At 41.6% G+C, this 11,672-nt stretch overlaps 1 protein-coding gene across 1 annotated transcript; it reads right to left on the bottom strand.

The window, feature by feature from the left end:
* Positions 1–1,020: 1,020 nt before the first annotated feature.
* On the bottom strand, positions 1,021–2,057 carry LOC108029426 (protein crossbronx-like). The gene has a single exon (XM_017101671.3). The coding sequence runs from the start codon at positions 1,870–1,872 to the stop codon at positions 1,072–1,074; it is 801 nt and encodes a 266-aa protein (XP_016957160.1). The 5' UTR covers positions 1,873–2,057; the 3' UTR covers positions 1,021–1,071.
* Positions 2,058–11,672: the final 9,615 nt, after the last annotated feature.

Genomic DNA, 11,672 nt, shown 5'->3' with positions numbered 1-11,672 from the left:
TTTTGTATATTTGCGCCGACTGACGACGCCGTCTCCCTTGAAACCGAGTTGCATGCATGCGAAAGCAGGCTTTTGATGCGTTCATGCACACCAGGGAGCGCAAAAATTAAATGTATAAAAAAGACGCACATATCTAATAAGCAAATTCCTTTAAATAGTGGCAAATCTTTAACTGGACTACAAGTTAAATGGAAAAAATACTACATTTAAATTTAGTAAAATAAAATATTTCTTAAATGAAAAAAAAAACAATATCATTTTATTTTTAAACAATTATTTTAGAACATTAAATTTATTGAATATAATAAAAGCTAATTTAAAAACTGGTGCTATTATTTCGACAACCAATGTATTGCATGCAAGTGTCCGCCTTAAAATGCACTCTCTAAACAGGAAGGGAGAAAAAAGCGGGACAACATGCATGCACTTCACTTTGCCGATGGGCCTCGAGTCATAATTATTATTATTTTGATTATTTCACCTGAAAGATGACATTATTAACATCGCTAATGTGTCGAAACGGGGACGCGATGTGCTTACAATAAGCATACTTGAATTAGTAATTCACTGCGAGAAATTCAACTCGAAAATAATATTTCCTACTTGTGGTTAAAATCATTTGTATAATTTGATACAGTGAGTGGCCACTTACTGAAAGGGTTTCCTAGTGCCCTCATCCTGGATAGAATTCCAGTGCAACAAAATCAAACAATGAAAAACAGATAATAAAAAGCTATAATTGACACTGGAACAATGCTGTCTAAAACATGCACTCCTCAAAGTTAGTTAGCTAATTAAGAAATGCTTATTATACTACAATTTTAAATGGTTAATTGCAACTCTGTCCAGAACTACTGTTTAGACGATGTCGAAAAAAGCGCATCCAAAGTCAATTTAGATAAATTGCGACGAACACCTAAAATCCTGTATATATTAAAGGTTTTTAATAAGAAAATAATAAAGTTAAGGACCAACAAGTTTATTATGCTAAAAGCTTAACCTTTAATAAATTCAACAAAATAAGTTTTTTCTTTTATTGTATGAAAACAAATGTGTATGTGCTGCCTTCAACTACTGACTTGCCACAGCCATGTCACGCTGGGATTCCGGTATTTGAGAAATGTGGAGCTTCTCCAGCTGAGAGGCCTCCTCCTCGTCCAGCTGCCTTGAGGAGTCCATATGTCCCAGATACTCAGACGGGTGCGAGTAGTCCACTGATGTGGCCTCCTTCCAGCAGGGACTCTTCAGCTGGTCCATAATCTTGAGATGCCGATCCGCACAATAGGGCTCCACGATGATGTAGTGGGGATCGTCCGTATGTGGTCGGTCGTACATGCGAAGTCGCGAGGCATTGGCCTGTTCCTGGACACGTTTGATGAACTCGGGCCGACTCTTGGCCAACATGTTCAAGGCCTCCATGTTGTTGACCTCATCCAGGACGACGAGGTCGCCCGCGGAGGATTGTCCGGTGCAAATACTGCCCTCGGGGTCGGCGAAGATGGCCTGGATGTACCGCAGCAAGTGCCAGATGTGGTGTTGCTCCTTGCGCCACTCCTTGAAGACGGGTGTCAGATCGAGGGTATTGTTCTGCGGACAGATGTGCGGATGGAGAACGACGGTCGAGAAGACCACCGTGGGCAGGATGAGGTCGTCCGGGAAGCTTTCCGGCAGCAGAATGGAGAAGCGAAATACGCTGCCCGCATAGATTCCACTGTGCACGAAGAGCACGCCGTACCAGTGCAATCCACAAGCATAGCTTGGGATGGCGTAGATGTTCTTCAGCTCGTCCTTCGCCAGGTTGTACTCGGCCAGGATCCGGTAGCCCTGCCGAATGAGGGCCATCCTCGGGTTGGTTCCCGTAGAAATCCACATGGTGATCGCACGGCTTGGCTGTGGCACGAGATGGATCAAGCTCCTCCAAAGATATAAGTTGCGACTACTCAAAATTCGGAAGAGCTTGTGGAATCTTGCGGGACGTTTAAGTATGACAGTGGTTCCCTAGAGGCCTAGAAATGAAATGATATGGAAAACTACATTTTTTGACAACTAATTCTTATATTATAGACACAAGTTCAAACATTTACAGGGATCTCATCAATTTATTAGCTAAAGCAAACTTTAGAGTTAAAGATAAATCATACAAATCTGCATATTGTTGACCCCTTAAAGTATGTTTGATAACTAAATGGGTTCCATATGAATATGGAATATTTTGAGTGGACATATAAAAAATGTTGAATATCATGATTTTGATTAATATTTAAATAAATATTAAACAAATATTTAATTAAGCTGTCCACGTTCATTTTGATCGGCCAAAAGCCTTAAAGCACATAATTCTAAGCTTTTAAGAATATTTTTAAATTATTTTAATGACCGTGACAATGATCAGTGTACTTTTGGCCAACAACAATATATTTACACTTACATTTATGCAGCATGTCGACTTACTGCAAGACAACATTCAATCGGAAAACGGGAACTGTCCGCAGAGACCTCAAAAAACTATGTCTGTCCAGTCACAACTACATAAGCCTCACTGGGAGGGGAGGCGGGGTTACCAGCAGACGGGACTGGAACTGGGGATCTGGAACTGGTACTCAGCGGCATATTCAATCATGTCAAGTGTAATAATTTTGCGAATAGCAGATACACGCAGAAAGCGAGCCCGCAGCCTTGGGGAGCTGGGGATTCGGAGGCCTGGAGGCCCGGAGATCTGGAGACGGGGCTTAGGCGCATCGCATGTGTGAGTGCGGATTTTTGATTTATTGTCGCCACGGTGCTCTGATGTACGGTTCTTTCACGCACTGGCAACATAATGTGGCATTATAATGTCGCATGTTCTGGCCGTGTGAGCCGGTGTTCGGCTCTGCGTCCGTGTGATTTGTTATGAATTTATTATGTGACGGAAGTGGCTCTGGCATGGCTTTGCCAACCCGCAACTGGTCGAACAGGCGAACAGTTTGCATGCCGGTGACGACGGCTATGGGCGCAGCTGCTAATTGGCGAAGCGTCGCTCACCTTTCCTCCTTAAGAAGTCGCTCTTGGCAAGACCACAAAATAACTTTTGATATTTCTGGCACTTTAACACGGGGCTTGTTGTGCCCTGGAGGAGGCTATCACCTGTTTAGATCGAGATATTCTCTTATTAACAATGATACTGAATATACCTTTTTTTAAAACCTGCTAGCATTTAAGTTGAGTTGCAAATTCTATAAAGCAATCAAACAAATTATTCTAATAAGATAATGAGTGCTGGCATTTGATTTCTAACCGTAGCCTAAGGATCATGATAATAATGCACCGAAATTAAAATAATTTTTTTTAGTGCCGGCAGAGTATTTCCATTTTCGGTCTTCAAGTCCCAACTCCTTCTTCTTATTTATTCCCCTAAAAATACATATCCAAAACACTCACAACAAAGACGGACAGACAACGAGGCCTCCTTGATAAGTTCAGCCCAGAAAAGGGAATGAATCGAATGCATAAACGAAAAGATAAGGGAATTGCTAAAATAATGAACGGAAATAAAATTTGGTGTTGGGTGCTACAACTCATTAAAAATTATACGCGATATGTGGCGATATGATACGTTATGATTTGCGACTGTGGACCCGCGAGACTTTCTTTATTTCTTTCACCCCGAAAGGCATCCAACTTGCCTGGTGGTTAACGTTAACGCCAGTTGTCAGGGGCTCTGACATGGGTGCAACACCCAGGCGTGGAAGGGGGTTCGCTAAGGCAATTTTCACCTACAATCCAACTGGGTGACACCCAGAAAAAGGGGAAGTTAGGGTTAATATCTCTACTATAAATTTATTATTAATTAATTCAGTTAGAGCTGCTATTAAATCCATATTTTACATTTTCAAACTAGCTTATGAGGCCAACAAACTAAATTAAAATTCACAATGAATTCACTTTAAATATACCTTCTTTTTCGGAGTGCACCTAACCCATGTCAGATTGTTTGGCCCCAGGCAATCGCTAATGTGAGCCCGATTCCCGGGATTGCACCTGTGGGGGATAGGGACTCCGCTGGCTGTCACCTGGACCGACCTGTCGACCGACCACGGGTCCAGCATTCAATTTCGGACTCCACTCCAGCTCGAACTCATATGCGGGCAGCAATTTCTCCGCCCTGCTGCCTGTCCTTCTTATCAGCTTTCTTCATTTATGCTGCGCTGCCTTTCGGGAACGGAAGAACTGGGGATGCACAGAGCCCAGACCCATCCCGAGTTTGAGGTCCGGCATTTGTAATACGGTGGCATATAACACTTAAGTGCCTGTTGTTGTTTTATAAGATAAACTCTTGCGGGGCCCACATACGGCCACTTTGGAGGAGGGGCGGCGGATAAGGCGATGCCAATTTCATTTACTGGCACTTTCATTAACCATCGCGAACAACCAGGCGAGTCAAAAAAAACGAACTGAAGTCGAATAAAATAAACGAATTGGCGTGCTTTAAAGTTCTCGCTGAAAGTTGCGGGTTGGCCACAAATGTTTGCTCAGCCCACGAAGGAGGGAGGGAATTCTGGGAACTGTACTCAAATTAAATGGGTTTGTATTTCAGATTCAGCGATTGCTATCAATCAGTTATATTCGGGGAAAGCTCGAGAATGTGGTAACAGAAATCGCTGGAAGCAGTGGGAAGTGAGCAAAACTTGCAATGACAGGAACAAAAACTTTGATTTCGAGAAGTGCTCTCTTCTTGATTTTTAGTACTAACTCATTTCACTCACTTAGACACGCTGTGTTTTAAACACTATGCGAACATTTACCCAACTAAGTTTAGTTGTAATACTACGCGGAGAGAACAAAGTCTTATTCGTCTGAGTTGAATATATTCTTGATAATAAAATGTTTTTATTGAACTCAAATCAGGTAAACTATTGGTCCAGTCAGTACTTCATACTTCTCTTCTCACCATTTCATTCCACTATTGAGAACAATAATACCAAGATACCTTAACGGGTTTCAAGAACAAATGTTCTTATTTCAAGAACAATGTAAATGAAAACTAATCATTGTTCAAACTTTAAACTTAATGAGGCTACCACTGTAAAGTTTTTAGGCTATAAAAGCGGTTTAGTAAGACAGTTGGCTTTTTATATACAGTGGACCTACCAGCAAAAATCAGAAACCATTTGACCTTGCCAAAACCAAAATATTCGTTCTAAAGGCAGGTAAAACGATCTATTCGAAATGCCTCCTTTTTGACTTCTCAGAGCAATATACAACCATTTAAAACTATGGACTGACAACTTGAAGACCCTCCTCCTTATGAGTTATGAGCATGCGACTTATCTTTTTGCGTGTTGTGGCATACTTTCGGGCGGTGCCATAAATAGTGCCCAACTTGAAAGCAATGTGTGGAAATGTGAATTATTATTGCATTGCCCTTACTTATTTATGCGAAAAGTGTGTGGTGGCCAGGAAAATGGGAGGAAGGTATTGGTCAAATGATATCCCAGACTCAGACTCCGAGGTGCACTGTGTGTGGCTTATTCAAATTCAAATTAGATTATATGCAAACACCGGCCACTCTTTCACTTGCCGTTCTTTATTATTATATAGGAATGCCGCCCGAAAAGAGCAAAAACAGCGAGCGACGGGAACCGACGGTCTACTAATATTTGCATAATCGCAGGCAGCTCAACCGAGCCGGGCTGAGCTGAGCTGGCCAACATGCGGCAAAGCAATTATTTCTTTAAAAATAAATTGCATGCACAATTGGTAGCAATAGCAATTGCAGCAGCAGCAGGAACAACAAAGTACCCACGGAGGATGAGGACCACCAGAGAATGGATCCAGCGAATCGCAGTCGGAATCGGAATCTGGCCGAATGCAGGTCCCGTCGCCGACGACGACGAATTTGGTCAAAACTTCTTTTCTGTGGCTAAGACAGGGGAGGAGGGGGCGTGGCAGCCAAGCTCAGCTCGCTCGTTTTTGCGATTTGTGTGTACGCCCCATTCGTTTATTTGCATATCGATTTGGAGTTTTTAGTCCGACAGAACCTACTGCTCTTTCCTCCACTCCACATCACTTCTGCCAAGCGTTTTCCCTAAAAATACTTGGCATGATTTTATTTGCCCACAAACAGTTGCATAATTGAACAGCTTCCCCAGTCTTCGGGCCAAGCGTTTAGCCCCCGGCTTCATGCTCATAAATAGACGCCCTAAAACTCAAGTGCAAATTCAGTTTTTATAGCACACTTACTTAATCTTCGGAGCCATCTCTCGATGGGTGACATAATGCCAGGCGATCTGCTCGATAGGCACGTGCCCCAGCCCGATTCCATCAGTGAGCTCCTCCTTGGCCGGAATGTCGATGGGTGCAATAGTCTTAATTCGCCGAACGACCTCAATTCTTGGTAAAAGTTTTCGGGCAGTCACGTAGCCATAACGCGTTGGTAAGTCCATTGTTGTTGCAGGAAATTGAAAACTTTTGTGGCCCGAAATCGGGCCCGTCAAGCCTGGCATATGCCAAGTCCCTTCACCGTTCAGAACTTCGAAGTACCTCTGGTTTTAATAACTTTTGAGAAACTAATAGTTTCAAATTGTACATAACTTACTTTATTTAATTAAATAATGAATGTATTGCCATAAGTTACACCCTCCATTTAAAATGTGTGGTTATTTATCCACTCGGACTTCCATAATCTAAGCCTTCTTCTTTTTCTATTACTTCTGTACCATTAAACTGAACAATTCAAAAAATGCAAACCTACTTTTGTCGTTCAACATAAAAAATTCCCTATTGTTTGTTTGTTTATTAAATCTTTTTAACAACTTTTTTGAATCACTAACAAAACATAGTCGGGATTGTATAAAATAAGGTTGCTTATCGCTGCTGCCAGCGCAAAATTCAATTTAGATTCTTTAGAACTCATTCAATCTTTGCCCGAGTAAGCTTGACTACAACTAGGGTGTCCCACATTTCCTTATCCTAGAACGTCAACTGCCTCGGGGAATAATTAAAATTTTCACAAAAACCCCTCCCCCTTTTTTGGGCCCTTAGTTTTTCGTTCGCCTTGTTAGCCACACAGTCAGCCCTTTGACCAGTCAACTCTGCAAGGGTGAAGCCCTCCAAGTCAGTCACTCTCATTATGTCCGCTCGCTTTATCATGTTCCTTGTTGACATTCGCGCAGACACAAATGAAGCAATTTTCCTGACATGCAAAACGTGCAACAGTTGCGACTGTTGCAAATGGGAATTGGAGCTGGAGCAACTGTTGCTGCAGTTAATTTTCGTATATTTAATTCGCTTTAAATTATTGCAGAGCGGCTATGACGTTGGTAGCTGGCCGCTCTTTGATGTGCGCCCCGTCACCCATCGCCTCATCACCCGTTAGCCATTTACCATTTACCATTGGCCGGGCCAAAAGACGAGACGCCAAAGGTAAGGCCAGCAAAAAGGAGCAGTCTCGAGCCCCAACAGCGAGCTCCTCTGCAGCTCAATGATCCATCTGTGCAATTTGCAAGGCAAATCAAAGGCTTAATGAATTCATTTCAATTAAACAAACAAAAAGCGAATCAAACCACAACCGCATCAACGGCGATAGACAGTTTGCATTAATAAATCGTTTAGCTGGGAGCTCCGTTTCGCATATCTCGGGCCAATCCATTTGAACTTGGCATTTGCGGTCGGAGTGGGCAAAAACCGGCACAAAGAATCTTGTTAATTGATTCTGATCTTTGAAGTTCGGCCCATGCAGCTGCCAACAGAAGAATGGGCCTCACTTAAAAGGTTACGGGTCTTGTAAATTGTGTCTTCTTTTTAATGAGCTAGTCGCTCTAATAAAATAATTAGTGCTATTGCTATCTGAAAATCTTGAGAGCTCTGACTAATTATTGTAAATGTTCATTTCAAAACTAGTCCATATTACAAAAAATGTTAGGGTTTGCCTAGATATAAATCAATTTGATACACAGTACGGGTTATTGTGTATCTTAAGTAGCTATTATTCTTCAATTCACACATTATTGGATTGATTGATTTTATAAGCAAACAATACATTTAATTTATGAAGATTCTGTTTATACATTTTACAATTCTCCGATTAAAATATTATGTTTATTTTCGCACATTCCAATCAGCAGCTACACAAAGATTTCATGTTAAATGATGTATCTTCAGTAATATCTTTAATATTTAACTCATTACATGATCTCATTTTCTGTTTGCACATTTTACAATGCGGCTATGTATATTTTCCGCAAATTCCGGGCTGTGTATACAAGCAGCTTAAGTTTATGCACGGGGTCAGTCGCCCGAGACTTTCGGATTGCTCCCCTTTTTGGGAAGCAACCGACAGCCGCATGGTTGATAAGCCTTAAGCTGCTTAATCGATGAGCAGAGAGTTGTCAAAAATAATTCACAGGCCGCGGCAGCGACTGAAAGGTAAATACAAATACAGGAAGACGGCCCGGCGTATACGTAATGTTATCGGCCGGCAGATCTACCCTTTGGAGCTGCCTCAAAGCCCGCTGGAAGGAGGGGGCCTCCATCGGATGGCCAAATCAGAGTCTCTTGGTCGCGGGCCCTTACATGAGAAATATTTTAGCGTACAATGCAAAAATGGTAGCAGCTTCGCAGCGTTTCCTTATCAGCGCAACTCCGCTGACGGATGCTCCCAAAAAAAACAACGAGGTGAGCAGCAGAAATGGGGAAGAAAGGAAACAAAGGCAGAGGTGGAGCCGAGATAATGCCACAATGAAGACAGCATAACGCGCCGCTGTTGAAAAATCGGTGCTCGAGCCTGACCAGCAGCATCAGCAGATGGAGGGATGCGTCCGCATCAAGATAAACGAGCGTGCGCCCGGTCTCGGAACTGGCTGGCTGTATGCATTCACGAGTGTATATGCCTATCCGACGGATCGCCCCGCTGACGGTAAGCCGAAAATCAAAGCTATAATAATGCATAAGTAATTTGCAGCAGCGGCAATCGAGAAAGCCATCACAGCCGAGAAGCTCGTGCCTTGGCCCTCTGCCCTGACAACAGTTAATCAAAATGCCGAGGAGCAGGCCAAGACAACTCAAGCACACTGCCTCTCGAGCTCCTTCTCCACCTGGGGCATTATTTATTAACTGAGCAGCATTTATCGGCACATCGTTGAGAAGCCGGGAGGACACCGCCCATATTTAAGGAAATCTTAAGCAGGGCAGTTGAAAAGCTCTCTTTCTGTCATTTAATATAAATGGAGATGTTTATCTGCTATGTTGCTGTTTAAAATAAAATCAAATATATTTTCGGTTTAACGACTCCTAATGAGAACTTAATAAAAAATACATAATAAATTTAATGTAAAAAAGTTTTTCAAGCGCGTGGCAATGAATTTTGTAAAAATACTCGAACAAATCAAATGTCTAAGAGTATGTACTTGTACTTGCGAATAGAAATAAAATGTAAAACCTGCGTCAACATAATATTATATTCTAAAATTCAATAGTAATAGTATTCAATGAGTGCATTTTGTCACCTAATCATATATTTATGTGGGGTTTCGAAACCCTACGGATTTGTGTGCCATAAATAAGTTAAAATCTATTTTTATACCCTTGATAAATGATTTCAGTCAGAAGCTTGCAACGCAGTGAAGGAGACGTTTCCGACCCCATAAAGCATATATATTCTTGATCAGCGTCACAAGACGAGTCGATCTAGCCAAGTCCGTCTGTCCGTCCGAATGTCCGTCTGTCCGTCCGTCTGTCCGTCCGTTTCTACGCAAACTAGCCTCTCAGTTTTAAAGCTATCGGGCTGAAACTTTCCTAAAAGTCTTCTTTCTATTGCAGGTAGTATATAAGTCGGATCAAGCCGGATCGGACAACTATGTCTTATAGCTCCCATAGGAACTATCGGGGAAAAAAAATATATATATATATATCTTTCGTGTTTTTTAACATATACCTTTCTAAGCTTGGATATAACATTTTTAAATTCTAACATTTTTAAGTTCTGAATTTCGAATTAAATTTTATCAAAATCGGACGACTATATCATATAGCTCCCAAAGGAACAATCGGAAAATTAGTGGTAAAATAAAATTGAAAGATTATATCTTCGGTGTTTTTTAACTTATAACCTTATAAGCTTGAAAATAAAATTTTTTAATTAGTTCTGAATTTTGAATTAAATTTTATTAAAATCGGACGATTATATCATATAGCTGTCATAGGAACGATAGGATAATTGCTTGGAAATAATGTGAAACAAATTATAGCTTTGTGGCTTTTTAACATATTATCTTATAATATTGGGAATATACATTTTAATGTTCTTAAGAATTTCGAATTCAATTTTATAAAATTATTGATTATTTTTATAACTCCAAGGGTATACAAACTTCGGCTTGCCGAAGTTAACTTCCTTTTTTGTTCTAATGCATTTTTATTTAAATGTAAGACCTTTTCCCTTTCCTTCTTTATTACTAATAAATAGTTTTTTTCACGAAAACATCGCTACTCTCTAATATTAGTTGTGATACAGCAAATTCCTGTACCCCGAACTCTGTTTTTTCTCTCGCCAGGAGCGTGGGCCAACACTAACTGGCCTAACAAGTTCAACAAAAGGCATCGCAGCACAATGGCCCAGGCCCGGGGTGCAGTCAAATCCAGTCCCAGCATAGGGCCAAGTCCAAACAATGCCACTCGGCCCGTAAAAACACAGGGGAGCACCCAGTGGCCGAGCCTGCGGACACTGAACTAGATTTTCATTACCATAAAAAAAGGAATTAAGCCAAGAAACGGCAGGGAAAAAATGAAATCAGGAAGTGTATTATATAATTTTATAGATACTAAACTCAACTTTGACACAAATCGGCTGAGTGCGGTCTGTAAACATGACATTTGCTGTACACGAATCCAGCCAGGAGTCGCCACAACTTGGCCAAGTCGATGCTGGCTCGTTTGGACCACTTCTTGAGAGGAGCTGCAGTTGCTGGGTGATGCTTATCGCAAAACGTTCAATTATTTTATTTGGTGCAGATGTGGCCGGCGATAAAAGTGCCTGATAGCAACGGCATCGACATCGACATCGCCGACGGACCGCAGCTCCTCTGGGTTCAGTAGCACCGGGAATGGGACGGGAACGGGCCGAGCTAAGGCCGCACTTGGGAGCTGGGGGTCTGCAGAGCTCAGTTGGCCCTGCTTTGTATATGAGGCTCAATTAAAATCAGTAGAGGCCAGCGGAAAAAGCAGCTAAATAATTGACACAAGAAAGCAAAGCCGCAAATTTGCCGACCCGCAGCAGGAGCAGCAGGAAAAAATGTGTCATCCGATAAATGTCCGTGCTGATGGTCAGCCTCATAAAGAGGTCTAAGCTAAAGGCCACAAAACGAAGGGGAGCCACAAGTTACTATGAGAAAAGAAAAGAAAGACCATTTTGCTCGAGAGAAATGATCTTAAATATGTCCAACACTGTATTCAATTCAGTGTGTAGTGTACGGGTTGGAAACATTGTTCAGCAAGGGTCAGCTTTTGTGTATTTTATTTGTTAAACTTGCGGTATAACGTTCTACGAAAAAGATCATAGAGACATTGTTGAGAGTTTTCATCAAATAACAGCCCTAACGCTCATAAGTAAAAAAAATCTTAATCAGCTTTTTAAGCACTTATACGCAAGATTTTCTTAGACATACAGTTAAATAAAATGCCCCTATTTGGAATACAAA

The sequence above is a fragment of the Drosophila biarmipes genome, chromosome 2R (assembly GCF_025231255.1).
Source record: "Drosophila biarmipes strain raj3 chromosome 2R, RU_DBia_V1.1, whole genome shotgun sequence".
Classification (NCBI taxonomy): domain Eukaryota; kingdom Metazoa; phylum Arthropoda; class Insecta; order Diptera; family Drosophilidae; genus Drosophila; species Drosophila biarmipes.
The sequence above is the reverse complement of the archived record's forward strand: the minus strand, read 5'-3'. Positions and strand labels throughout refer to the sequence as shown.

Excerpts from the sequence above, each read along its gene's own strand:
- LOC108029426 (XM_017101671.3), bottom strand. The coding sequence starts at position 1,872 with ATGTGGATTTCTACGGGAACCAACCCGAGGATGGCCCTCATTCGGCAG.